Below are 27,740 nucleotides of genomic sequence, written 5' to 3'. Positions count from 1 at the left end.
CAGAGCTGCTTGTTGTGATTAAGAAGCATACCATACCAATGTTTATTAATATATATTTTTTAAATAAAGTTGCAGTACAATGAAGTACTATATCTGTTGTTAGTTCTAGTTGTGGCTATCAACAGCTCAAGCAAGTTTTTGGGCCTCATCAGAAAATCACATGTGCTTCAATAAGCAAATACTTTATTTCTGTCAAAGTATACAAGTAAAATTTCAAATTTCTGCAATTACCGTAAATGAAAAATTTACAGTAAAATCATTCTGAGTACAGTTGCATGTGTACAAATCATTTCTTCCACAGCTTTATTGTACCTAATGAGGCTGAGACATAAATGAAAGCCCTCAGTCAATGGGTAGGAAAAGGACTGGAGACAGCTTTACTTTATACTAGAAATGTAATAATTTAACCTTATGAAATTATTATATGGATTCTTTGCTTTTGGTAACATTCCAAAACAAAGTATACTTATTACAGAAATATTTCCATACAGAAAACAAGATTTTGTTGTCAGTAAGGTTGCAATTTATATATTATATTTGTATTTATTTTAAATCTGTTCGTTATTACAGACAATTATTATGGAGCTGTATTCCATAGTCATGAGCGCCATGCATCACGTGAAAAGTAAAGAGCTGCAGATTTACATTGACTGCAATGAAAAAGCTGCATTAAAATCGCAGCACGTATTTTTTATGCTTATGATCTCAGTGTGAACTAAAAATCAACGCCCTGGTGAGGACACGCGACGGGCACCGTCGCTGCTGTATTTCAGATACATGGGCGACGCGGCTGTTTGTGGTGCCATAGCAACAGCATGTTAAGCATCTTTCCTCCTCCTGGAGATACACGTTCTCAGGCTGCGCCCGCGATTGGCTAGGCGCTCCGGCAACGTCACGCAGCGGATGAAACGCACCAATAGAAATCTAGACCACGGAGTTCACACCAAACGTGGGCGGCGTGTATTGTAGAATCGCAACATTCATTGGGCTGACTGGACATCCATCATTTTTAGGGGGCGGAAGTGGCCGCTTCATCTGCTTGGTACGGAAGCCGAGTGGAAGCTGGCTGGTTTCGCGGCGGCGGGTCTCCACCCGAGAGTATGGCGACCGGGTGTGTGTTGGTGTGAGAAGGCGACGGCGGCGGCGGCGGCGACGGCGACGGAGGAGACATGATAGGAAGGATGAGAAAGAAACACAGAGCGCGGACTCACCGCAACACACACTAGGAGGAAACGCGTCGGGGGCGCGCGCTTGGAAATAAGAAGGAAGTGTGCCCGCGGGTCTCCCGTTTTTTTTTTTCCTCCCCTTCCCTTCTTCTCCCCCCCTTCTTCTCCTTTTCTCTTCAGGAGGTTCTGCACTGGAGCGACTTGGCTTCTGCTCCTACTCCTGCTCCTGCTCCTGCTCCTGCTGCAGGCTGACGAGTGTCAGTGTGTGAGCTGCCGGGCGGTCGCACTAGATCCGCACGTCCCGGTCTGTCTGTCGCTGAGTCTCTGTGCCCCGCGGCTGTGCCATGAAGCCCTGCTCCGGACTGCCGCTCTTTGTGCTCCGGCTCTCCGCCTCCCAGCGCTGATCCGATCGTGCCTCCCTCCCTCTCGCTCGCTCGCTCGCTCCCTCCTTCCCTCCCTCTCTCCCTCCCTCGCTCGCTCTTCGCCGCCGGCCGGGGCCATGAGACCCTAGTCCCACCCTGATCCCCCCGCTTTCCATGCCCGTTGCGGTCCTCTGACTTCGGGAGCGATGCGCGAGTACAAGGTGGTGGTCCTCGGCAGCGGCGGCGTGGGCAAGTCGGCGCTCACCGTGCAGTTCGTGACGGGCACGTTCATCGAGAAGTACGACCCCACCATCGAGGACTTCTACCGCAAGGAGATCGAGGTGGACTCGTCGCCCTCCGTGCTGGAGATCCTGGACACGGCCGGCACCGAGCAGTTCGCCTCCATGAGGGACCTCTACATCAAGAACGGCCAGGGCTTCATCCTGGTCTACAGCCTGGTGAACCAGCAGAGCTTCCAGGACATCAAGCCCATGAGGGATCAGATCATCAGAGTGAAAAGGTGAGGAGAAGTTTCGGGGATCGGCGAAGAAGGAGATCGGGACGTCGTTGGCGTGGGGAGGGGAGATCCGAGTGGAGAGGTGAGGGAGACCAAGACGGGAATGGGATGCCGGGGGTGAAGAAGTAGGGAGGATCGGAGTGTGGTAAAGAAGGGGATCAGGATGTCAGAATGGAAGTGATTGGGAGGTCAGAACATGAACAAGAAGGCAATGGGGATCAGATCCTGAGTGAAGAAGGGGATCAGAGAGGTAGAAGGTGAGGGTGACCGGAAGGGAGAGCATAAGTGAGAAGGGAAAGGAGCAGTCAGAGCAGCCTTTCACTGCGTGACCTCTGGCTTGGTTGTTGTGATCATGAAATGCAGCTGTTTCTCCTGCTTTCTTTGTCTTTCTCACCTGGCCTGAACCTCCGATTTAAAAGGAAACGTTAGGATTGTGCGTCAAGGGAATTCAGCTTCCAGGCCGATGTGTGACGACCCTCGCGTCGACTTTATGGGAGGCCGCCGATGACGTTGTCGCTGCTTTTCGTATGTAGAGAACGTCGCCGTGGAGGGCGATTCACAGGGACGTATGAAAGGTTCTGGGAGTTTTTTTCAGAGTCTAGAAGAGAGCGGAAGGACCCGTTCTTCAGCCTATGCTGCAGATATACATATTCTCTTCGGTCCTGGACTATGAGAAGAAATGGCGCGTTGGGCCTCTACCTCTTAAATGCCAAGCCCAAAATATGCGGACGTTCTACTCTTGCTTGGGTCAAGGGTTAAAGAATATGCCCCTTGATTTTTCTTTCTTTTCTTTTTTTCCCCGTGTCGCTGGGCTGCTCTGATGGCCTGCCGATAGCGGTTGAGTTTTTTAGGCTTTCCCAGGGGGGTGTCTCAGTGTCTCAGCACAAATATACAAGTACATTTTGTTTTGTTGCACTGCGAGCTCAACTCGTGCATTTCTGAGCGTTCGGAATGCGGTGAGTCACCAGACGGAAGATTTTAACCCTTTCTGACACTGTTAGCTGGAGCTTCTGGGGGGGATGGGTCTACTGTAGAAGACGTGGGGTCTTCCCTTGCCTTCTGCGTGAAGGGAGAGCTGGGAGGAAGTTCTGGAGGAGATTTCAGGTGGTGGAGTATGCCGACACATAGGAGTGCTGTTGCGCTATAGGGAATTACCGCGATTCTGCTGGGCAGATCACGCTCGGCTCCACTCGGGGGTTTCCTCGGCGTAAACGTGACCGAGATCCAGAGAAGTGCTGAAGTTGTGGGGCTGGAGCATTAATGCAGCGAGAGGAATTGAAAACAGATTTATAATGACATAATTTGTGTTGCTGTCAATGGCAATATTGTGAGCGGCCAACAGAAATATTAAAAACCAGCTGTTTATATTCCGTACAGTTTAATAGACTGTCAGTCTGTCATCGGCCTGTCATCGCCATGACTCAAGGCTGATGCATGGAATACAGTAAGCCCCCCCCCCCCCCCGGCTTCTTACTGTTGGGATTTTCAGTGTTTGTTTATGAAAAGTGGTCAACGGTTTTTGTTTCTTTCTTTCAGTAGTCCCTGCGAAGCACATAGTCACCCTGGTGCTCTGCGGAGATCCTCCTTGCCTTCCATCACGATTGTGTGTCAGAGCAGCTCCTGCAGTCGCGCTCCTTTCGTTGCTCCCAAGGCATCCTGGGAAATAAACGTCAACGGACAGCTGTAGATCAGTTAGCGGTAGCTTACCGAGATGCCTGTCCTTACACAAAGGAAAGAGCATTTTTAATTAAGAGTAAAGTGTGTTGCTGGCCAGACAAAGACATCATCTGTGAGGTGTTTGAGCACTAAGTGCTGTTACTCAAATGATGTGACACCAGTGTAATTTAGTTAAAAGTCGGTAAACCGCGTGGATTCCCTCCACTTGTGTCTTTCCAGCAAAGTACAATATCGTGAAAGCTGTTGATACGCAGACGTGTTTCCTCTTTCCGTCAACATTTATAAACCTTGGTCTCACGGATCTCAAGAGGTTATGCAGAATGCATGTTTTGGAGGGAAAAAGTACAGAGCTGACGACGAAGGAATGGATTGGCTCTTCATCGAGGGACAATCGAGCATGCATTCAAAGTATGCAGCCAACACCCATGCGTTCCTGGTGTGTGACGATCTATACCCATCGGTGTTTTCTCTGTGGGAAATGTATGCAAGCTACGCCCCGCAACCTACAGGACCATCTTAGTAATTTCCTAGTATGTATTTGGTTTGGCTTCGCTTCCAGAAACTCAAGAACTCGCACACGTCCAGTTGGAAGGACGGCCGTTTACACCTCCGGTTCTCGTTCCTCGCAGTTCCAGCAGTAAGCACTTGAATTCCATGCTGTCGCTAAGCACTTTCCTCTCGCTATCGCTCATTCTCCTGGTATCTGTTATTCCATAACTTCCTACACGGTCTCCTTCATAATGACATGGATCGATAGCTCAGTCCAAGGTGTCTTTTTTCCATTGTCGTCCCCTTCCTTAGTCTTCGCCCAAGTGACAGCCTGCCTGGTGTCGTGAAGCTGTCCAGATACGCGGCTGAATTATCTCAGACATTTGTGGTTCGCAAAGATCCCCCCCCCCCCCCCACTTCAACAGCTGCCGGTCACACCGCCAGCACTATTTCTATTAATGCTTTTATTGATTAAATATGCAGGTGCCAGCTGTTCCGTTCACCACAAAGAACGTGTCCGTGCCATTTATTGTTGGCAAAGAGCGAAAGCATGGACGAGAGCGTTTACGCTCACTCATCCTTGGTGGGGAAGAATCGGCACCTCAAGCAGGGCGGCAAGAGGTATAAATAAGTCCTCTGTGGTGTCGAGCGCTTGTAGCCAAAATAGAAGGCACTGTTTATTCAGGTTTGTTATTCATCGGGGGGGTTCTGAACACTTGCAGGGGAATCGTACGATAGATACAGTAGCGCCTCGCCGCTCAGGAGCTCAGTCTCGCCTCAAACGGCGGGCAGGTGACAAGGGGCCGTAGCTGGATCGCAGCCTATGGGAGCACAACGGGCAGGGGTCGGAGGTCACCGGGCATTCGTGAAGGCGCTCGTCGCTCTCGCGTGAGGCGGCGTCCGCACGCTGTCCTTGCTGGCGTTACGGGGCTTTCGCAACCGCTTAGAGCGCCTTGCTGCGTCTGCCGCCGTGACCGCCGCCCTCAAATCTGCTCAGTCACCAAAACCTAATGGGATTGCGCTTTGTTATTAGCCAAAAAACCATCAGGATTGCATTAGAGTGCAATAACCGAAAGCCACCTTCGACTTATGGCACTCAAATTACGGGGCAGAGGGATTTTGGATGGAGTTAGTCTGACCGGAATCTTCTACTGAGACTACGGGCTGAGCGGGAAATGCGTGGGTGGGTGTGTGGGTGTGTGCGTGCGCGCGCGTCTGTCTCCGTGCACGAGGCAAAACCCCAGCAAACAGTTGTTTCTGTCAACATTTGAGTTTCTCGCTCATCTCCCTCAGCCCGTTGCTTAAGTCACGTAATTGACGACCTGTTGATGCAGATCTAGGGAAAGTTTTCACGCTGCACTGCTGCTGTAAACCTGTGTAAGGGAGCCGTAATTAAAAGGCGCTTTTCGAATGCTGAGAGTCTCTGAGCCGGGCAGCCTGTTCCACATCATTTTTCCTAATGAAGCGTACCGTTAAATTGTTCACGTCATATATGAACTGAAGTGCCGCTTACCAAGATACTTTATTCATGTACAAAATGTACAGTATGTACATAATAATAAAAATTGAATTGACGCAGGCTGATGCCAGTTTTAGCATTGGGAAACTATATACATCCTTTGAAAGCGTCACCTCCATCCGTTATTATTAACTGCTTGTCTAATGCAGGGTCCTGGGGATCTGGAGCCTATCCTAGTAGCATAGGGTGTGAAGCAAGGTACACCATGGGCAGGATGCCAGTCCATTGCAGGCCAGTAGCGCACACACACGCTACAGGCAATTTCCAGTCACCAGTTTACCCTAAACATGTCTCTTGACTGTGCAAAGAAACCAGAGTACCCCGAGGAATCCCACGCAAGCGCAGGAGAACGTAGATGCTCCCCACAGACTGAGCTCAACTCAAACCCACAGACAAGGAGAAGACATTGACCGTAGGTGATCCTGAGGGAAATGTTCACGCCCTGTCTGAGATTTGTGTCTTCGGTGAGGGGTTAGGTGTGTGCTGCAGCCCCGAGCGGCGGGAGGAAAGCTCTCCTACGGCCCGCGGTGCCGGACATGCCCGGACATGCTGTCCTACTGCGTCCCCGCACTTGCGTGTTTCTCACTCTGTTCATAAAACGAACTCATTAATGAGATGAACAGAAACAGTTTTTTAATGCTTAATGTATTTTCCATTAGTGGTTAGAGCCACCATTTAGCAAATTGCGCGTTTGCGGCCAGCCTTAAAGGCATAGTGAGTAAATGTACTTTTTGCAGTGGATCGGCTCCCCTTTCAGGATTTGAGCGTCTTGCAAGTTCCTGCTGCCACATGGTGCCATATGAGCGACTGAATCCTGCAGTTTACTGCAGCCCTCAGCGCATGGCTGGAACCACCTCTTCCATGGCTTTATCTCCAGATTCCAAGGTCTCAGCAGAGAAAGTGTGTGTGTGTTTTTATTTATAAGGATTGTATTTTAGGCCGGACAGCGTTCTCCCCCCGCTCCCCCGGCACGAAGCTTCCTGTTTGTATCTCACTGCTACTGGATTCGGGTGAGGATGTACGGTTCCTGGGATTGTTGAGGTGTGACCCATGTCCACACGGAGCCCCTAAAGCGTAACCCCTTCTAAGTCCGGAACCGGAGCCAGACTGTTCTCCCATCTCTCCTCCGTTGGTTCTGGGCCGGTTGCTGAGCCTCCCCCCAGTCAGCCGGAACCCAGGGATCTGGCTGCCGGCCTTCTTTCCTCCCTCTCCGCAATGTGTTCAGCAGTCGGCGTCTAACTCGTCTGCACCACTGAATACAGATCGCGGTTTGCCAACATTGCCAGCTCATCTCTGCTGTCCTTCCTTGAAGAAGCACCTTGGAGATGTGTACTATAGTGTGTATATATAGGAAAGACCGCCCTGGTGAGTAGAATGCAAGGGACTGATTTGCAATAATTCACCAAAAGTCATGGTTTGCACTTGCACTTCTGGCATGTTACTGTGTAGTAGGAAGGGATGAGGTTGGGTTGGGGTGACATCCACATTGACACTGACCATCACTCCCCCATGTGAAGTGTTTGCAGACCTCTGCTAAACCGGTCATGTGGCTGTCCTCTCATTGGCTGAACCTGAACCGCATTTGGTTGCACGGTTGTCCTTTGATTGGATTGACCTACTGAGTCACATGACTCTCTCCTGATTAGCTCACCTAAATTCAATTGTATAAATGTCCTCTGATTGGCTAATTAAGATTTGCTTTTCTTCTGATTGCTTTGGCCAAATGAGTCACGTCACTATCCTGTCATTGGCTGAATCAGATTTGCTCATGTGATTGTCATCTGACTGGCTCAGTCATGGTAACCCCCCCCCCCCCCTATTTACTGAGCGTGGTATTTTTTTGAGAAAACTTTAGAAAATGTTGCACCATCTCCTTTTTTTTCCTGTCGCGTTGTTTTCATTCATTTCACGTCAGTGTCAAACAAACCCCCGGCAGCAGCTCTGTTTCTTTAGGAGTGTCTGCTGTCTGGTGTTTATTAAGCGTAACCGAACCTCGGTTAGCAGAAGCAGTCGTTTCGCAGATCAGCCGCTGTGTGTTTGTTCACATTTTCTGCTGATATTCCAGGTCTCCTTTCGTTATTCTCGCCGCTTTGATCGGCGAATCCTTATGAAGTCCGTAAGAATGGAGCGTAAAGGTGGCGTTGGAGCAGCACACCGCGGTGGCGCCTTCCACCGCGTTGGGGTGTGGATGAAAGTTCCCCCGTCTGCAGTGTGAGCGGAGAAAGCTCGCCGGGGAGGGGCCGATCGTCCCGCTGAAGGGGGGCGGCGGAGGGCTTAGCTGCTCTCGCCCGGGGCTGCATCGCCCCCCTGCTGTACCGCCACACTCGCATCGTCACGTGGCGCACTTGCATCTGCCGCGCTATTGTCGGGGACTTGAGACGGAGCTGTTATGTCACCGCAGGCCCTGCTTGTTGCGCTGGTGGGCAGGCTTACCAACCCACCGCCGCTAAGTTCCCTCCGTTTTTATGGGTCAAAGACAGGGTGTTTCGTAGTACCGTTCTGTTCCGCTGCTCTGAAGGTTTGAGCTGGGTGAAAAGCCACATAAATACAGATCGCTCTTCCCCATACACACACACACACACACACACACGCTGGCTGCTGCAGCAGTCTCCACAAGCAGAACCTTGCAGTGATTTGTTGGGTTCCTGTGAAGCTTTCCTGACCTTCTACACGAACGGGCGACTCTCGGCACTTTGGACGACAGCGATTGGCTGTTAGAGAGCAGGGCCTCTTGTCTCTTGGTTTCGTACGGCGGCTTGCGTTCAAAGATGGATGTTTCAGACCCACCTCAGCTGTTATTCACTTGTACCAAAGTTGTACAGATGGCTGCTTATATTTATTTAGCAGACACGTTTCTCCAAAGCAACTTCCAACAAACTCCATGTAGTGTTATCAGCCCACACACCTCATTCACCGCGGTGACTTACACTGCTAGATACACTGCTTACACTGGGTCACTCATCTATACATCAGTGGAACACACACACTCTGTCACTCACACACTGTGGGTGAACCTTAACAGCTTGTCTTTTGGACCGTGGGAGGAAACCAGGGCACCCGGATGGAAACGCAGACAGACAGAACATGTGAGCTCCATATAAACTTAGCGGGGATCGAACCAACGTCCGCTTGCACCACCCAGGCACTGTGAGACAGCGACACTACTCGCTGTGCCGCCCAGCGAATAGCGCTACTTGATAGGACAGCCATTCATTATCAGTATGCTCCAGAGCCTATCCCAGAAGTATAGGGTGTGAGACGGGGTGCTGTCTGCACAGGACTCCAGTGCATTACAGCTGTAGGGAACATGACACCTCAAAACATCTAGAGTATAAACAAGGCCACAAACTCAAGATTAGTCACCTAAGTGATGCAGATTAACAATACTAGTTGTAGTTGCTCGGGTGTCGCTTCTGTCCAGAGTAACTTGCAGTGATGAATTTCACAACGCTCACAAAGGTACTTTGTTTTATCAAAAGCTCAGCAGGAAGACTCGGGCTGGGGTTTGAGGTTTGAACCAACAACCTCCTGGTAACGAGCCGATGCCACCCGCTGCCCTGTGATGATTTTTTTTTGTTTTTTTTTTTTTTTGAATTTAGAGAAAGTGTCCATGTTCTTTAAGCAAAGTTTTAGAGAGGAATATTTAATTGAGTTTCGGTGGTCCTGCGTATGCAGCCGTGCTGTGTATTACTGTACCATCACACTGAGGTGTAGCACTGCTGGGGGGGGTGCTTTGTTGCCCATGACTGTGAGGCTCGTCATTTGGGCTGGCGCGTCCGAATCCCGGTTCTGTGTGAGCAAAGCGCCATTCTCACTCCTTTCTCCCACCTCGGGGGGGTGCTTTTACAAGGCTGTTTTCCCTGCTTCTTGGACCACCCAGGGTGCATTTATTTTGTCCAAAATAACCAGCTTTCCCGGGACCCCCCTGGGAAGAGCAAACAAAGCAATATGGCCAATTCTTTGTAATGGTATAGAAACAATGTTAATTAATAACAGGCGCGTTGAGCAGAAACAGCACTCCGTGACACAATTTGGAGCAAATAAGCGGTAGGATGCCTGCAGTCGGGAGGGTAATTGCACACCGCTTTTTGAAGGCACTTTGGCTCTCTGGAAAACACGATTCCTTTTATTTGATGCTTTTTTTTCTAAAAGTTTTTTTTTTTTTTTTATATATATATATATATATATATATATATATATATATATATAAATAAACTGGAAATTAGGAAAGGGGGGGGTAGCATGGCAGCAAAGGAGCATCTATCTCCCAGGGCTTTTACGGTGCCCCCATGCACAATCGGGACACCTGGGGCTGCCCGTGGAGGAGGGGGCAGTGGGCCGAAGTGTCGGGAGAACAAGGCCAATGCCCCAGGCGGCATCCCAGCAGAGATGCTTCCTACGGTTGAGCTGTCTGCCGCTGGGGGCGGGGGCACTGTCTGGAGATCCTGCTTTTTTTTCCTCCCACCATCACACTCCTGTTGCCTCCTTCTGCACCCACCCAACCAACCCCTGGGAGGGGCCACCACTCGGCATTCTGGGAAGTGGAGGAGAGCGTCAGAGTCGAGCCTACTTGTCTGTGTGTATCTGTGCATCTGTGGAAGTGACTGTCAGCAGCTCTCGCATCACGTGTGTGTTTGGCGGGGATTGCAAGGCACCGGCATGAATAATTGATCGAGTAGCAGAGCTTGGATAGGTAGGGAGGGACTGGATGTATGAGCATTGTGAGCAGGCTGGCGCGCGTCTGTGTGTGTCTGTGTGCGCGCGCACATTTATTTGTACTTCAGCACGTGCGTTTGACAGGTTCAGTCTGAACCGCAAATGAGCGCAGGAGGTTATGCTGAGTGACCGTCACAGGATTGCGAACGAGGTCGAGGAGATGGGAGTACATGAGAGGCGTGACGAACGATGGGGCTCATGGGAACTGGAGCGGCGTGCTTCCCTCCACGCGCCAGCTAGCTTTGCAGGACGGAACTCCCTGTGATCGTGACCACTCCCCCCCCCCCACCGTTACCATGGTACCGCTTGTGTGCGACTGGTCCTGAAGTTTGCCCACATCCTCTGCAAAGGTGCCCTAAAGGAAGTGAAACGATTAATTACATGGCATCATTAGCACCCACCTCCCGAACATATGGAGGCTTTCAAAGACAATTCGTCATCGTTTTCTGCGGAAACCTTTCGCCATCCGCTCCAGCCCAGGAGGTGAGTGACAGCCGTTCACACAGCACTGCTCATCAAGGCGACGAGGTTTTGCTGGTATCTCCGTGCAGCCCATACCAGTGCTGATGGGCAGAGGATTGCAGTACCTCTGCCTTTGTGTATTCCTGTAATATCTCAGTGCTGTGTGTGTGTGGGTGTGTGTGTGTGTGTGTGTGTGTGTGTGTGTGTGTGTGTGTGTGTGTGTGCGCGCACATCCTATATGTCATTTTTGGCAGTCATTAGCTTGCTTGCAGGGAATGCCTTTGGTGGCCTTTCGGACCCCCGTTACCGCAGTGATCAGTGGAGGTGACTCATGCTCCCTGCCGATCACTAATGGGAGGATGCGGACGGAAGCCTCTCTTTCGTTCGTAACAGGGGGACATATTAGACACGGAATGAACGGGGAGCTGCCGAGGGATGTCGTGTCCTGGTCAGCGACTGCACAATAAAGGAAGCGCTCTGTCAATATTTGCAGAGGAGGCCCTTTCATACACTGCTGTGAATGGCTCGTTTTTCTTCCACCGGATGGTTTATAATCCCTCTCCCCTCTCGGGTTTTGCTGTCAGTGCCCCCCCCCCCCCCACCTTTGTCCTGTATTCGCTTCTGTTGCTGATGACCCCAGGTGACCCCCCCCCATGTCCTCATGTATGCGGGCATAAGTCATTTTTGGGGCCACCCGTGCGGCGTTGGAGGAGGAGAGCTCTGGACGAGTCGCTTCCGAGCGCCGAGGCTTCCTGGTGGTCACGCTGAGGATTATGGGATTGAACAGACGGATGAACGACCCCCGCCGTTCAGCCTCATAACCCCCTGCTAGAGCAACTGTTCTCATGCATTCTTCACAGCCTGGACAAGGGGGTCTCCATCTCCAAGGACAGTTGGGGGGGGGGGGCTCAACGGAACCACGTGGAAGCAACATGGCTGTGGGGGAAGTGGGTGTGGCCAGGAAAAAGCTCCACCCCTGGAAACCACACCTTTCCCCACCTGTTCCGCATTCACAAGCACACGTCGCCAATTCTCCCTCAAGCCCATCTTGCTTTCTGCTGCTCTGGTGTAACCATGATGACAACCTCAAGCACCTCGCGGGTGGCAGGTTTTAACCCCCCCATCATTAAGCCTATTATTAGGACTCTTTGTGCCTCTGCCCCAGGTGCTAATGTGCGTCTCTTCCACGCACTTTACACACTTTACGTCGACGGTGCAACGAACACCGTGACTGCCCACAAGTGATGCCCCCCGCCCACCTGTCAGCCAAAGGAATATACTGTATAATAATAGTAATACTTTATTAATAAGCGTGAGGATGGTAGACTTTGCTACTTAAGGGTACATTTTGCAGTATCGCTTCAGGGTAAGTACCTTGATCGAGGGTACTACATCAGGAGGTGGGATTTGAACTCAAGGCTTTGAATTATGAGGAGACAGCTTTGTGACGTCTTGTCCAGTCGTGCGCTGCTCTTCTCCGCTGCTCTCTGTATTAGTTCCACCGTCTCGTCTTCGGCAGCTCGGCGTCACACAAGCGCGTGGTGTGTTTTTAAATTTTCTCTTTTTTTTGGCTTGTCTGATTTCTGGAATTTTCCTAACGTCCCTCTGAGCAGCGCTTTGCGCCGTGGGCGGTGTTGACGGCGGTCGTGAGAGGAAGGGCGTCTCGCGAACTCGCGATGGCCTCAACGGTCGGCGTTTGGTAAAAGTTAAGAGTTCTTCCCATTATATCTGCGGTGTGATAAAAGAGGAGTTGACAGCTTTACTACGACTGTTTACCTGGCTGCCGGAGACTTCTTATTGAAAGTGACTGCTGTAGCTTACAGTAATAGTGACCGTAATACACTCTAAGGAGCAATTCAGCTGGAAGGTTCCATAAAAGACATTTGGGCACAGAACCCAACACATCTGGACCATAACACTGCTCAAGAAATGGGGAAGCTGTGGTCTGTATCCACTTTCTGAATGTGTGGGGACACACACACACACCCCTCTCTATCTCCTGTGTCTGTTGCGGGATTCTGCTCCTCACGTCCCGCCGCGTCTCAATGGGCCGCCAGTTTGGGCTCCGATCTGCGGAGGCGTGGAGACCCGTGGAGACGTAGACCGGCTACGGGCCATCGTGACCTCCTTCGGCATTCCCAGCATGCACCAGGGCTCAGTTTTGCCATCTGGCCACAGTTAGAGAAGCAGGGCCCGGCCCTTCTGAGAAGGGCTGTAATTTGTTGGTGGGCTGTGTGTTTTCACACACTGTGGTCAGAGCAGCGTGTCGTCTTTTTTTTTTTTTTTTCTTTGCAGGCTTTATTAGCTCTTCTCGTGCAGGGGTTTTCCTTTATATCCTCTCAAACATCACCTGCAAACCTGCGCTGGTGTTATAATACCATAAAGGGTATGTATTGAAACGTGGGAAACGCTCCATGGAAATGCGTCTTTAGAAAGGAGCCGCGATCATCCCTCGTCGTGAATTTTCTGCTTCTTACGCTCACTAATTCCCTCCCTCTCGCGCTCGTCTCCATTCAGAAAACCTGTCATCAGCCTCCAAACAGCTCATCACGGCTCAGCGTGAGTCACCCCCCCCCCCCCAGCCTGGCCCCGCACTCTCCGCCGGGTCGAGGTGTCCATGGGGCGCGATCTAGCGAGCGCTGTTTAACATTCCAGTGCCTCTCTCTGAGGTGTGGCCCATTTCTGTGGTCCGTCGGCCTCGGAGGCTTCCGGCCACGGCGAGGGAGGGGGCGAAGCGCTGGCCGCACAAGTACGCGTGTCACGGGCACAGAGCCAATGACATCTGCGACTGATCCTTGTCTTTTTCCTCATGTTCGAGTCCCCTTCCATCCGTCTGTACAGGTGTAAAGAATCTCAATGCACGGGCCTCAGTGCCGGAATGCTTTTCTCTCTCACACACACACACACACACACACACACACACTACTAGAGCAGAGGATCCCACGCTATTCATTCAAACGACTGAATGAATTAATTAAACTTTATTGATCCCATCGAGACGTTCACTTAAGGTTGCAGCAGTCGGGCGATGCGTATGTAAGTACATACACACTTAAAGTAACCAAACGTACAAATAAATACGTTAGCAAATGGAATAAGTGCATAAAAAAAAATGGGTAAATGAAGAGGTAAAAATTTGAGTGTGAGAGGGAGGAGTGGATTGAGGCGAGGTGCTGCAATGTGTTGGTACAGGGGACGCTCATTTCGCACGCTGCTCGTGAGCCCAGTTCAGACAATGTCGTCGGGTCATTGCGCTCATCCAACTCGGGGGTCCGGAGTCTGTCCTGGAGGCACGGTGCTCGAGACAGGGTGTGACCTGGACGGGGTGCCAGTCCATCGCCCACCGTCCCATCTGAGGTGTAGAAGTTAATGGGCGAACAGCTCGGAGCTGAGCAGCGGTGTGGTGTCTCCCTGTGGGGTCCCGCGGCATTGAAACGAAGCGCTGCGGACGCGTGCAGGTATGCTGACGGTGCGCCGAGCCGAGTTCCCTCCGCTGCGTCTACGGCGCTTTCCTTCCACCTATTAGAAGCGAGCGGCTTTTCTCGCTGTGATTTCTCGATAAACGTTCAGTTCGTCAGCGGTGAAGGCGAAGGAACTCGAGCATTGGCGCTCACGGTGAATATATGTACGGAGCAGATCAAAGTGAATCTCTCTTCTTTTTGTTGGAGCCAGAACCGCCGGGCGCCGGAACCCCCCGCTGCACCTTGCTGGGAAAACGAGGAGCCTCCGCGCTTGAGCGTCACGGTTCCGTCTAAAGCGATGTCTTACTACAGGTTACCGAGTGCATCTTTCACCGAGGCGAGTTAAAGGACGGTCGCTTTTATTTCCCGCACGACTTAATTATTCATCACCATGAATATTTCATAGCGAAAAGGCCAACCTTTGAAAAATATAATGATGGCCGACACCCCTTGAGGTTTAATAGTCTTGGATGTAGAACCAGTCTCTCCATCTGGCCCCTTGTCCCTTATGTGATGCCGTGGCTAGAGAAGAGGCTGTAGGAAGTGTTGGGATTGAAGGGCGCAGCAGACGGCCGGGGTGCTCCGGTACCAGTCCCGGAGGGAGGCCCGTTGTTCTCGTACGCCGAAAGGGGGTATTGACGTCCACGCCCTCATGGGCGCTCACAAGTGCAAAATTCTTTCCGTTTGTGTCTTTTCAATCTCTCATGGCTTCTTATCTAGCACTTTCCTCCGCTTACAGTTACTCATCTAGCTGACACTTCCCTACAAAGCAACTTAGTTATTTAGCCATTTATACAGCTTGCTCGTTCTTACCGGAGCAGTTTTTTTTTTTTTTTTTTTTTTTTTTAGGGTAACTACCTTGCTCAAGGATACTACAGCTGGAGGGGGGGGTTTGAACTTGCGGCCTTTGGGGCTAAAGGCAGCAGCTCTAACCGCTACGCTACCAGCCGTCCCAGCTTATAGCCTTAGGTTTGTATTCTCATCTACGTACAGCTGGGTAGTTTTACCGTATCGATTCATGGTAAGTGCTCAAACCAAGGGTTCTACAGCAGGAGTGGGGTTCGAACGCAGCTCCTTGGATATCACGGAGACGACTCTTCCGGCCCATACATGTACGCAGTGAACTCGTAAGGCCGGCTGGACATCGGGGCGACGCTCGCAGCGTGTGTAGCGTGTTCGCAGCGCACCCCCCCACTTCATTGTGACAGTGCTCCTTTCCCGCCTCCCTTCGCCCGCCCAGTCCCCCCTCCCGCTTCAATTCCCTGACGTGTCCTGAGGTACACTCATTAAAGTCAGCATGTCAGACAAGTGGCTGTGACCCAAATAAGCCTCATGCAGAAGTGATCGTTCCTCGTCTTCTCCGCGGAGCCCTTCAACCCGGACGCTCAGCTGTCTCTGTGACTCAGCTGATGGGAGGCGACGCCTTCGGACGGAAAGTGGGCCACGCGGGCATCTTCCTGCGGCAGAGATCCCCCTTCCAGGAACCCTCGCCGGTCCAGTCGGCAGACACCACACGTTGCAACACGATTTATGGCCACGTGTTGCCGTTTAGCCCACAAATCCGGAGTGCGTTGTTCTCTAAAAGGTGGTGGGGAAATCGGGCAAAAGTTCCTCTGTTTTTTCAAGCGAGTCTTTTCATGTTGAAACGTAACGGCTTTTCTTCTCGCTTTGGAGGGATTGTACCAAATGCCTGGGAAATAAATGAGCCTGAGTGCGATTGGTATGATTAGTGTTAGTTTTACACGTCTGCAGAAACGATACTAACGCACATCCAGCTGGCAGTTATTTACCGGCGCGGGGCCGTGCGCAGCGTCCCACGCCAGCGTCTCCTCCGAAGACACGAGCGGACAGCTTCGCTATCTGCTCAGCGGATGGAACTCCCTCTGGATGCTGGAAAGAGTTCCTTTCTTCATCAGCTGACCCGTCTGCGCTGTAGAACAGCGTGCGTTTGTTCGTCCCACAAATGTTGTACAGTACAGTGAAGTAAGAATGAATTCTCTGTCCTTCATGTCTTGTATAAGAGCAGAGAGAATCCACAGGCTGAGCGGTGCCTTAACCGCTTTGCAGGGTGGCTGTGAGGAACCAGGGCTGTGGAATCGGTACATAAACAGTAACCCAATCGTTGCTTCCGACTCCAACGGTTCATTAACTGTTTGGGAAAAGGACTTGAACCGGTTCTCTGTATGCTAAGGAACGTCACCCCATTGAGACACTTAGACGTGGCCCTCAGCTTAGGGCGGAGATTTCGCCGCAAGTTGCGAAACCCCCCTTATTTTGTATCGTATAAACTGTTAGGTATACAGAATAAAGAGTCAATATGCGTGAATGGCACATTGTACAATAGGGCTGCGTTGTGTTTCTCCACTCATGTCGCCCATTATTCATGTTCAAATATAGAAGAATGACAGCAGAAAGACACTATAGTTGTTTTCATGCTGCACTATTTCTAAAGCTTCCTTTTGCTTTTTCTCTTCCGTGCCAAAAGAAAACGTAAATGCGTAAATGAAAGAAGTAACTGGACGGAACCACAAACGAAACATTGCACAAATGACGTTTTTTTGCAAACGAAGCGCTGTTGCTGGTCAACGTGCCGAGTCGGTAAGAAACGTGGCGGCTTGCGGCACGGCCGGGCGACGGCACACCTTGCCGACACTGGGACTCGAAACGAATAGGATAAGGGGCACGGGATGGGCGCGGTGAGTCCGACGTGCACCTCTGGTTCATCACACTGCAGCACACTTAATATTTGCGCAAGATCATGACGTGATATGAGAATCGGTGGCTTTGCGTGAAACTGTGAAATATGTGCTCAGGAAATGAGTCGCCATGTTTTCCCTGCTCTACCGCAGTACGTACGTTTACATTTATTTATTTAGCAGACGCTTTTCTCCAAAGCAACTTCCACTGAACTCTATGTAGTGTTATCAGCCCACACACCTTATTCACCGCGGTGACTTACACTGCTAGATACACTACTTACACTGGGTCACTCATCCATACATCAGTGGAACACACACTCTCTCAGTCACTCACACACTATGGGGGAATACTTCCCAGAGATGTGGCACACTCGCAAGTTGCTTTGTTTTTGCTTGTCTGCCCTCTTCATCCTGACCTTGTCCTGGCTGTCTTGGTGGATTCGAGCTTCGCTAGTACTGCGACGTGCACCACTCTGGCTATTAGCATTGTTGCTGATACGCGTGCGCGTCCCCTTGTCGCACACAGGTACGAGAAGGTGCCGGTAATCCTGGTGGGGAACAAGGTGGACCTGGAGAGCGAGCGGGAGGTGTCGTCGGGAGAGGGACAGGCGTTGGCCGAGGAGTGGGGCTGCCCCTTCATGGAGACGTCGGCCAAGAGCAAGACCATGGTGGACGAGCTGTTTGCCGAGATCGTGCGTCAGATGGACTACGCCGCCCAGCCGGACAAGGACGAGCCCTGTTGTTCCTCCTGCAATATACAGTAGCCGTGGGGGTCCGAGACGCCCGGGACGTCGGCGTGCGGAACCCCCGATCGACCAGGCAGGAGAAAAAAAAGAAAGAAAGAAGAAAGCGGAACGAAACAATACAGTGTGAATAATAAATTGACGGTGGCTGTGAACTTTTTTATACAACATTTCCCACCTGTCCTGAGCCCTGACTTGAAATGTTCACAGACGACAGCAAAGAGCGAAACGCTGCGACAGCGCGCACAGGGAATGTCCCCCTCGAGCCTTTGGCACACTGTGCAGGAGCCACTCGTCGCAGCCGCGACCGTCGTCCTTTCGTGTTTATCTGCTCTTTCGACTTGCTCCTAGTCCTAGGTTTTTTTTTTTTTTTTTTTTTTTTTGGTTCCCCTTCCATGTGTTTCATTGGCCCGGTTTCCGTCGTCACAGCCTGCGAGGAGGGCAAGCCGTCACCCGACCCGCCGCTTTTAAACTTTGATGAGTCATCGATTTTTGTACCAGGTTTCCCTGTGCTGGGGAGGAGCAGCCATACCTTGAGCCGAGGGGATTTTATTCGTCTTTCTCCCGAAAGAACCAAAGAGGTGATGGGACAGTGCCTCCGATTCTCTTCCCCGTTCTTGAGCTCGGGGCAACGCGGGGTTTGCCGCAACCCTCACGCCCCTTCCTTCGTCTTTACTTTGGCCGGATGCGCGGGACAGCTCGTCGTCGAGCGCGTTCCGTAACGTTCCGTTTCAGGTAGCTGTGCTCAGCGGCAGCTCAGCAGATGGAACGGGCGCCTGCCGCGCTCCCCCGGTGCGAGGAAGGCCGACCGCGCAGTATCGTGACACCCCGAGCAGCAGCCTGAGTTCACGGAAGAGCTCAAGATACACGGGCTTCTGAAAGTATTGTTCACACACGCCACACTGCTGTTTATGTACTCTGAATTATTCAGATTGGTAGTAATAATAGTTATGATAACAATATTAACAGTAATAAGATTAAGCCTAGCTGCATATACATGTAAATATGTTGTACGAAAGGTGCGGGATCTTCAGACAGCACCGACTCATCACTCCAGAGGAACTCGTGAACCATTTGCATGTCTAGTTAACGAAAAAGGACTCGTTCGGCCGTCGACATGTGCAAACAACACTCTCTCTCTCGCTCTCTCGCTCTCTCACTCGTTCTCAGTCTCTCTCTTTTCCATCCTGAATCCGACCTCAGGAATCGGACACTGTTTGAACTCTGCATCCGTGTTGCAGTGGTGGGGGGGGAAGGCCTACCTTGTTACCATTTTCATCGTTGATTTTATATTTTTTTAATGTGACATTTACTCTCTTACTCCCCCCTTTCCTAAATGAATGGTGACACTGTTTTCGTTTGGCACCTGAACAATAAAGATGTCTAAAACAGTCTTTTTTTTTTTTTTCTGTTGTTTTTTCTGTTCCTCTGGAAGGTGACACTTACTTCATGATGTTTCCCATAATTCCAGGTATCTGCCCCGCGTTTCTTCGACGAGACGTTGCGGATTGTCATAAAATGCCATGCTTGCTCCCCGAGGGCCGGGGAACTGCTCCCGCAGCCGAGGGCCCGACACCGTCGTTCTGCTGCTAGTTTGTCGTCGTCTCCTATTTGATGCTCTGGCTCCATAAACGCTCCCTTTCCTTGGTGAAGCAGAAGGTCCGTGCAGCTCCACAAGGCAACGTGAAGTCCTCCGGTCCCGGACACCCCTCCCGGGGCGCTCGACACAAATCGGCAGCAGCTCCTTTCTTCTCGCTCCTCTGTCGGTTAACGGTGCGCCCCGCGTGACCCCATAGTGTTTGATGCAGTGCGGATAAGACCAGGTAAAGTTACTCGTCCCCGCTGTGCCAAGAACGACAAAGGCGACGCTGACGTGAATACTGGAGTAATAATGGCGACTGTAGCAATAACCGCGTTTTCCTTTGTGGTCGGAGGTCTTGCAGCTCCGACATTCCACGAATACGTAAGAGTTGGGCAGCCAGACGTCTCAGGATGAAAGACTTGTTGCTTTCAAACAAAACATCTGTTTAGTAGCTTTATTTCATTATCCGCCTCAAGTCGGGAGGGAGGTTCCTACATTCCTCAAGTAGCCCTTTCGTGAGCCGCCGACTCAATTTCCCTGGTCCCTCGAGGGCTCTCGTGTCTTCCCGGCGACCCCTTTGACGACAGCGGTGGAAGAAATGCCGCCGTCGTCGTCGGGTTCATTTTCGGGAGCGTCGCGTAATCTCGCTAATTGGCGTAAACGGGAGCGGAGCCTCAAAGCTCGCAGGAAGCGGAAGTGTCTTGTGACCGCACTTTGAGTCACGCGGGGAGGCATCTGTTGGGTCCTTTCTCTTCTTGGCTTCTCTTTATTGCTTTTACTGCAGTTTGGGCAACACACAGGCTTTGAAACTTTTTTTTTTTTTTTCTTTTTTTATTAAGAAACTCCAGTCACACTTCCATCGTGTGGAATCCCAGATATGCAAGTGGAACCCAAGCGAGGCGATTCCTGTCCAGTGAGAGAATCCCGCTCAGTCTCAGCCTACCCAGCCTGCTTAGATAGACTGACTGCCATTTGTTTGCATTTCTGCTCCGTGTTACGCGTTGAAATGGGTGTTTGGTTGTCGCGTTTTCAGACCGTTTACGCTCGGCCGGGACCCGGCGGCTAGCCCGCCCTCCACCGCCGCTCCTGAGCGCGCATCTCAGCTCTGCCCGTGAAACTCCTCCGGCGACCTAGAGGCTCAAGGGCTCTACGGTGCCTGCACTGCCCCAGCTCTTCCCCTCTCTCACACACACGCACACACACTTTTGCACGAGTTTGCTGGCGTATGAACCTCGAAACAACGAGCTTCCCTCTCGGAAGAGGGTGGGCTTCCTCGTAGGAGGGTAAGCGAACGGTTCTACGTGGCTCTGAGCGCAAGGACCCCCACGTGGAACACTTCATCGCTGCTCCTTGTCTCCGAGTTCTTTCCCAGGCTAATTATTAGAGCTGCGTGGATATGCAGCTTTTAAAGGGGCGTTAATTATGTGACATGAGATAATTCGTCTAGATAGCGGTGGTGTGGTAGCGCAGGAGGGGAGTCCAGTGCAGGGGGTCCCTCTGGGGTCAGGCTCTCGTTGCTCTTGAGTTCTAAAACCTCGGCGATGTGAGTTCGGCATTCTTTCACCTGACCTTTACAGGGAGCCGGAGACCTGGCTCACGCTGCGGTCCTCCTGCTCGTTCAATGTGTTTACAAACTCCCTCTGAGCCCCTTAACCGCTGTGCTCAGAGCACCTGCGATGCCCCTCCCCGCCCTGGTGTCAGAGACGCTCTTTACACCCTGTCCACGGACCTCCATTCAGTCCCAGGTGGACAGGAACACGAAGGGAGTCCTTCCTGCCGCGGAGGCGGTGTCTGTGGGTGCTGGGGGGTTGGGTTGGATTGGGGTGGGGTGGGGTTGCTACGTACAGAGCCCTGGTTGGAATGTTCTCACAGCAGTCATCCTGGGGGGCCAATGAAGCAAGCACGTTAACGTTCGCCACATGATATACAGCTCCCTGAGGGGTGTGGGGGTCGCCACCTGACTGTCTCTGCGTCCTGCCCCTTTCCAGACACACCGCTGCGGCGCCCCTCCCTCCACCCAGGTAAAAAGTGTTTGGAAAATACCGCTTTCACGGGTGTGTGTGGCGCTCGCGGTCGGGGAAGACGGCGCAGGGCCCGCTTTAAAGCGCCGAGCTGAACGATGTCATCAATCGGCACTCCCTGGGGATCGTTCCGGAACCCTGCGAGGGGTCTGGCCGCAGACATGCTTCTCTGGCTCGTTTTGCCCTCAGGCGTGGTACTTTCCCTCAATTACTACACTAAATATATCCAGCTAAGCATATATCATTACCCGTCTGTTGCTGGGGACAGCGGTGTGTGAGCCGGCCGACTTTGCGCTCACATGACGGCAATGTCGCTTAATTCGAGTGTGAGGGAGAAGGCGACCCTGTGCAGTAAACAAGCTGTTTCGGATCCGGGACGTTTCCCGTGGACCCGCCGCTGCGGTCACGCGGTCCGTACCGAGCCTCCCCAGGCCGCCTGAGAGGAGACGGAGGGGGGTTGAACCGCATTTGGGTGGCATGACGTGGTCGGGTCATCGGGGGCAGCCAGGCGTGGCACGGGGGGGCTCTCGTCTGACCCCAGGGACCACATGCCTCATCAGTGGAGAGGCATGTGAGGGTCTGATGTGCTGCTAGTAAAGAGCCCCGGGCCCCTGCCCTGCCCTTTGGTATCACTCAGTGTTCGGGTGACATTCTTCCGCAGCTAGCGGGGGGGGGGTGGTAGTTAGCCCTGTCTGTGTCTCTGTGCGACTAAGTGTTTTTGTGTCTCTGTGCTTGTTGTGTCTGTGCAGACAGAGCAGCTAAAGCCAGGATTTGCGGGACGTCCGGACGGACGGACAGACAGGGGGGCGGGGGTGGTGGTGGGGGGCTGTTCTGTGAACACAATGAAATGAAAGTGTGGAATAATAAGAGGAACTTTAATTTGGAGACACTTTGTTTTCCATCCTGGCTGTCTGAGGGGACCGAACAGCGCTCACGATAGATGCCACAAAGCACGCAGCGGTTTTGGTTCTTGCCAACAAGCGCAGTGTCCGCCGACGGCCGGAACCACCTCGTCACAGTATGAGGGTTCCAGTGTCGTCCCGCCACCGGGATGTTGTCCGTTCGTTCCTCTCGGCGGAACCTCAGCCCGGGCTGGTCCGGTCCCGATCCGGGAGAGGAACCCCCTCTGATCCCGCGCGACGCCTGCGGTCCGGCACCTGTCACCGGGGTCGTGCTGCGGTCGCGGTGCGGTCGCTCGCCGTGAGGGCAGATAGTAGAGCGGAGCCCCCGGTCACACGGCTACACGCTGCATCACTTGGCCGTAAGCGCCTCTCTCACTAGCGCCTCTGGATTCAAACCAGGAAGTCGCTGGGTGGAGCCTGTTAGATCGAGTTCCTTACCCTGTGTGCACTACAAGGAGGCCAAATTAAATAAAAACCAGTTATTATAGCAGTTCAGAAATTGAACAAAAAAATGCAAAAATATACTGAAAGCTGTAAAAACGAGCAAACTGCACGTTTTACAACAGTTGCGTTCGTGTCACACATCACGCTGTGCCAATTCACGTAATAAAAAAGTTCAAATGGGGAAAACGTGGTTAGAAGCGGAGCGCGTTAAATACAGTAATCGGCTAGAAAAAAATTAGAACTCGCCAGAAATGAAATGAGAACAAGGTGGGAGAAGCCACTGAAAATATGAGGTCTTGTGGGGGGAAAAAAAGCCGAACGTGAGTGGACACGGCGCAGGAACGTGCAGCCTGCGTTTCGTCACTACGGCCGTTCTGCTTCCAGATCCGCCTTCGGCCTGAAAGGTCTCGCTCTCCACCCAGATGGTTGTGGGTTCAAATCCCACCTTCCATTGAGTGTTGTCCTTGAGCGAAACCCTCACCCTCAATTCCTCCACTAGGAAGAAATTACCCAGCTGTATAAACAGGTAGATAATTGCAGGTCGTTGAACGCGGTCAGCTACTTTGGCGAAAGTGACTAAGTACAGTTGTGTTATTCCCAAATCGCACGATTAAAAACACGTTATAGCGGAACTGACTGAACTTTGAGCAGCTATGCCAAAGGCCTTTTTTAAGCATGTCTTTAAGTGATAAAAAATGACCCAACGTAGTAATTATTTGTAAGGCCGTACCACGTGGCCTCGGTACCGGTACCACGGTGTTGATGTGTCGCTCCCGGTTGAACCCCCAGCACAGGGGAGTCTGCGTTCCTCACGCTGCCACCAGTCCCTGATGGCGTTGCGAGCGACGGTGCGATATGGGATCGTGAGATTAAACGCAAAAGTGGTGATAAAAGACGGGACCCCCGGACCGCGTTCCTCTATTCGCCTCGCCTTCGTGCGCAAGGTGTGCGGGAAACACCTGTTAATAGATGCCGAAGCGCCTTGCGGCGTCTCCTTGGAGGCCACCTCCTCCAGTCCGCGTGACTTCCTCTGCGAGGACCCGCAGCCTTCGTTTTCTTGGGGTCGGCGATGAAGGGCGCGGACGTGTGCCTTGAAGGTGCTGGTTCGATTACCGTGAACCCCCGCAGGTGCAGGAACTCTGGTCGGAGTACTTGAGTTCTTAGTAATATCCGCTGCACTGCATAGTGAGTAAAAGTCCCTCTGGATTCCACAGCTCAGTGACGGAATTGGACGATGGTGCACGCGCACACACACACACACACACACAGACAAACGCACAGGCCGCTTGCAGAGGATGTCTTTGTGAGCACATCAGCATGAAGCATAAACAATGGGTCCCTACAGGTGTGTGACCCCTGAACAGCTCATCCAGTGGTCGCGACCTCCGGGACATCTGCGTGGTCGGCCCAGGAGGTCTCCGCGGCGTGCACCGCAGCGGCACACGGTGGCAGGCCTCAAACCAGCGCCTCTGACACGAGCGGCTCCATGTAGGCGACGGAAATTAGCAATTAGCTGACTCATGGCTGTTCGCTCACGCCCGCGCCTGGGTCTCCAAGCTGCCAAGTGGTACGGTAGCGCGGCGCTGCTCGTTCGTTCGTTCGCCCTCACGGTCCCCGTCAGCATTTTGAGAGCCGGGGACGAGCGAGAGAGCGGCGCCGGGGCAGGGGGGACTCTCGATGAGTCACGCAAGCCGCGCTGCCTTATGCGTAACCTTGTCGCCATGGCAATCACCCTGCCTCAGACCCCCCCCCCCCCCCCCGCCCTGTCTGCCATTCTCGGGGTCCCATGAAAACGCACGTCGAGAACCGAAGGAAGAACAGGCCGAGCTTCCATCACAAAGCGGAGCAGAGCTTCTACAAGGATGAAGAGGGATTCCTGCGCGCCGTTCTTACAAAAGGGCTCTAATCCCACCATTGATTCACACCCAAAGCCGCACAGAGCTCCACTGTGGTCTCCCAGTCCCACACGTCATTCCGGGCGAAAGCTCACATTTCTCCCAGCCAGCATGGGGCATCCGCCTTGGGGACGGGGGTGGGGGTTGGTAATCAGCGCTGCCCATCAGAGCCTCAGAGACCAAGTGCAGCAGGAGGTCCAGTGACACGATCAAACAACCTTTCTTCACACCCCAGGAGTGGCCCACCCTGCAAGACCAGCCCCTCCCTTTGCCGCTTCGTGTCACGGAGCCGCAGCCGTGAAACGCAGGTCCTGCGCAAGGATGCCATGAGGACCCACTGACTAGGCGTCATGGCAACCAGATGGCAACACATGACTTGTCAATTTCACAGTCTAATTTGCAGCTGTGGCGTGGATGTGTGTGTGTTGGGGGGGCGGGTGATGTGGGAGAGTAGCAGATACCCCACTTGGAACATGCGGTCGTCCATTTACATTTCTTCACCTAGCTGACACTTTTCTCCAAAGCGACTTACAATTATTTCCCAATTTCTACAGCTGGATATTTTTACTGGAGGAATTGTGGGTAAGTACCTTGCTCAGGGGTTCTACAGCTGGAGGTAGGATTCAGACCTTTGGGTCCAAAGACAGCAGCTCTAACCCCGACTCTACCAGCTGTCCTGAAATGAACGCGTTGTGTGATCGCGAGGTAAATGTAGGGTAAGTCTCTCTTTTGATCGGCGTCGCTGCCGAGGGCTCTGAAGCCACCACCAGATGCCGCAAAGACTTGATTGATGAAATCATCCTGTCGCTATATAAACGATTAATTGAACGAGCCGACGCTGTGCCGCACAGCGACCGACTGCTCGGTTTGTACACTAACCTGCTTGCAACGATGTGCCCTTCGTACAGATGGCTCATTTTTTTTTACATCACTTATGGGCAAAGTACCCTGATGAAGGGTACTCGGGCGGGGGGTCGGATTCAAACCTCGAACCCCTACGTGACCCGCCGCCTAAACTGTATGTCTCAAAGAATTACACATGGCCAAACAAAAATACATGAGTAGAAAATTACCGTGTTAACAACTGTGAACATGGTTACTTTGACGCCATCCGTTGTGGCTCCCGTGGAGGAACCGCCCTTCCAGTGTGTCGATGCACACACCTGTACCTGGGAGGATGGTGGACCGGTAGGAGATCCGTATGCTGTGGGTGTGGAAGAGCTGTCCCCATCCCCCACCCCTCCAGCCTCAGGGCGCACACAGTACCTGTGCAGACAAGTGAGTTTCCTGTCGTACCTTCAACGCTCACAACGCTCTTAAGTCCCCAATCCTTCAACCACCCTTCCCACGGGCATGACTCCTGCAGGATCTACCTGGGGACCAAGGTAAAAGAAAGAAGAACGTTTTAAGTTAATTAAATTCTACACAACAAAGGCTCTACGTTTTAGAGTCTGCCTACTCTCCTTATTTTTAATACCGTGTATTTACTGTGTTGCCAGGTTAGGCTCCGGCTCCCCGCGACCCCGAATGGGATGAGCGGTTCAGAAAATGTGTGTGTGTATTTACTCATTTACCTGGAGCTCTTCTCCGGAACTACTTGCAGTGCTCTCGTAATTATGCAACGCAACTACATTTCCCAGAGTTCTTAGCTGTGTTGATTTTTATGTTGATGATGATTAAAACTTGATTACAAAAGTACCGCTGGCTCTTCTAGTGTCTGTTTTAGCCACGGAATCTCGCTTTCACTGTTTTGATTAGTTTTGTTCAGGAATTAATGAGAATTTTTGCTCACGCATTATAAGGGACACTGTATTGAGAGATTTTAAATGCCATTTATTAACAAAAAAAATTACATAGACATTCTGCACCGGAACATTCTCAGAAAGCACGGGAATATAGCAGCCATTTGAAGATTCCAGAGGACACCAGGACGTTCTTGAAAGCATCAGATCCTAAAAGGTACTGGAATATTCAGTGCTTGTAACCCGCTGCTAAAATTGGCCAAAATTTGCTCGTTTCAGGAATGTGGAATATTTTTCTAAAAACTGACATATACTGTGTGTATAACACCAAAAGTATGCTTAATATAATAAAACTGAATGGAAAATATTTTAAAAAATCAGCATAATAACATTTTTCTTACATTTTCTTATTTAGTCCTTTATTCAGCTGGGCGATTTCTACGGGAACAGTTCAAGGTTAGTATCTTAGTCTGGGCTCTGACGGCTGGAGGGATTCAAGGCTGGATACTCTGATTCCAAAGGCAGCACCCCGCCCTAGTACACAAGCTGCTGCTCATGTATATCTTATCCGTGTTTTACTTTAACTGCATAGCTTCCTTGTTTTGGGTGCGTAAATGTTCGTGGAACTTGCGGTAGGAGATTGGGGATCTCATGCACTATGATAACTGTTGGTCCTACAGCAGGGTCGTGGAGGTCAGGAGCCTATCCCAGAAGGGTCGGATGCAGGCTGAGCAGGGTGATCCCAGACAGAAGGTCAACCCCCCCATCCAGGGCAGGGAGGGTAGCTGCTCTTATGTTATTCAACCCGTTTCTTCTTTCAAATACCAACTGTACCAGCCTGAGGACGCAGTGAGACGTTGTACCTGCTGATGATGACATGATGCCTGTTCTCAGGTGTGCTGGGTCACTCGCAGTCTCCCTTCATAAACTCTAAACGTCTTTTTTAACTGTTTACAAATCCAAAGCACATCTCGCATGTCCAGGCTGATGGGACGAAGGCAGACAGATGCACAAGGACACGTGTCCGTGTGAGATAAGCAACAGCCACCAGCTGTTCAGGATGGTGATACCAGCATCTACTCTGCTGATAGACAGCGACCAGAGACCCAGCCATCAGTCAAGGCTGAACTCACGCTGTCTCACACACACACACACACACACACAGCTGACTGGAGCAGTTATCACACAGGTTCTGTGCAGTGCAGCTGCCAACATAGCATGTAAAGTCTGCGTTCAGACCGAATTTTTGCCTTTTTCAGCATCATATCCACTGAGTGCAATTTTGGCATTTCATGTATATTCCTGCATCCCGATCAGGTTCCTCTCCCTGTTTTTCTCCTCAC

The 27,740-nt window shown here is 51.8% G+C and overlaps 1 protein-coding gene across 1 annotated transcript; it reads left to right on the top strand.

Moving 5' to 3' along the window:
* Window positions 1-821: 821 nt before the first annotated feature.
* On the top strand, window positions 822-19,207 carry LOC108918110 (ras-related protein Rap-2a). The gene is made up of 2 exons (XM_029257953.1): window positions 822-2,048; window positions 17,595-19,207. Exons 1-2 carry the CDS (start codon window positions 1,735-1,737, stop codon window positions 17,830-17,832), a joined length of 552 nt encoding a protein of 183 aa, XP_029113786.1. The 5' UTR covers window positions 822-1,734; the 3' UTR covers window positions 17,833-19,207.
* The last annotated feature ends 8,533 nt before the right edge of the window (window positions 19,208-27,740 follow it).

This window comes from Scleropages formosus, chromosome 14, assembly GCF_900964775.1.
Source record: "Scleropages formosus chromosome 14, fSclFor1.1, whole genome shotgun sequence".
NCBI lineage: Eukaryota > Metazoa > Chordata > Actinopteri > Osteoglossiformes > Osteoglossidae > Scleropages > Scleropages formosus.
Note: the sequence above shows the minus strand (reverse complement) of the source record. Positions and strands in the feature narration are given on the sequence as shown.

What these genes read in the sequence shown, in the direction of transcription:
- LOC108918110 (XM_029257953.1), top strand. Translation starts at nt 1,735, where the DNA reads ATGCGCGAGTACAAGGTGGTGGTCCTCGGCAGCGGCGGCGTGGGCAAG. An exon ending in CAGATCATCAGAGTGAAAAG is followed by an intron (nt 2,049 to 17,594) that starts GTGAGGAGAAGT and finishes TGTCGCACACAG; the next exon opens with GTACGAGAAGGTGCCGGTAA.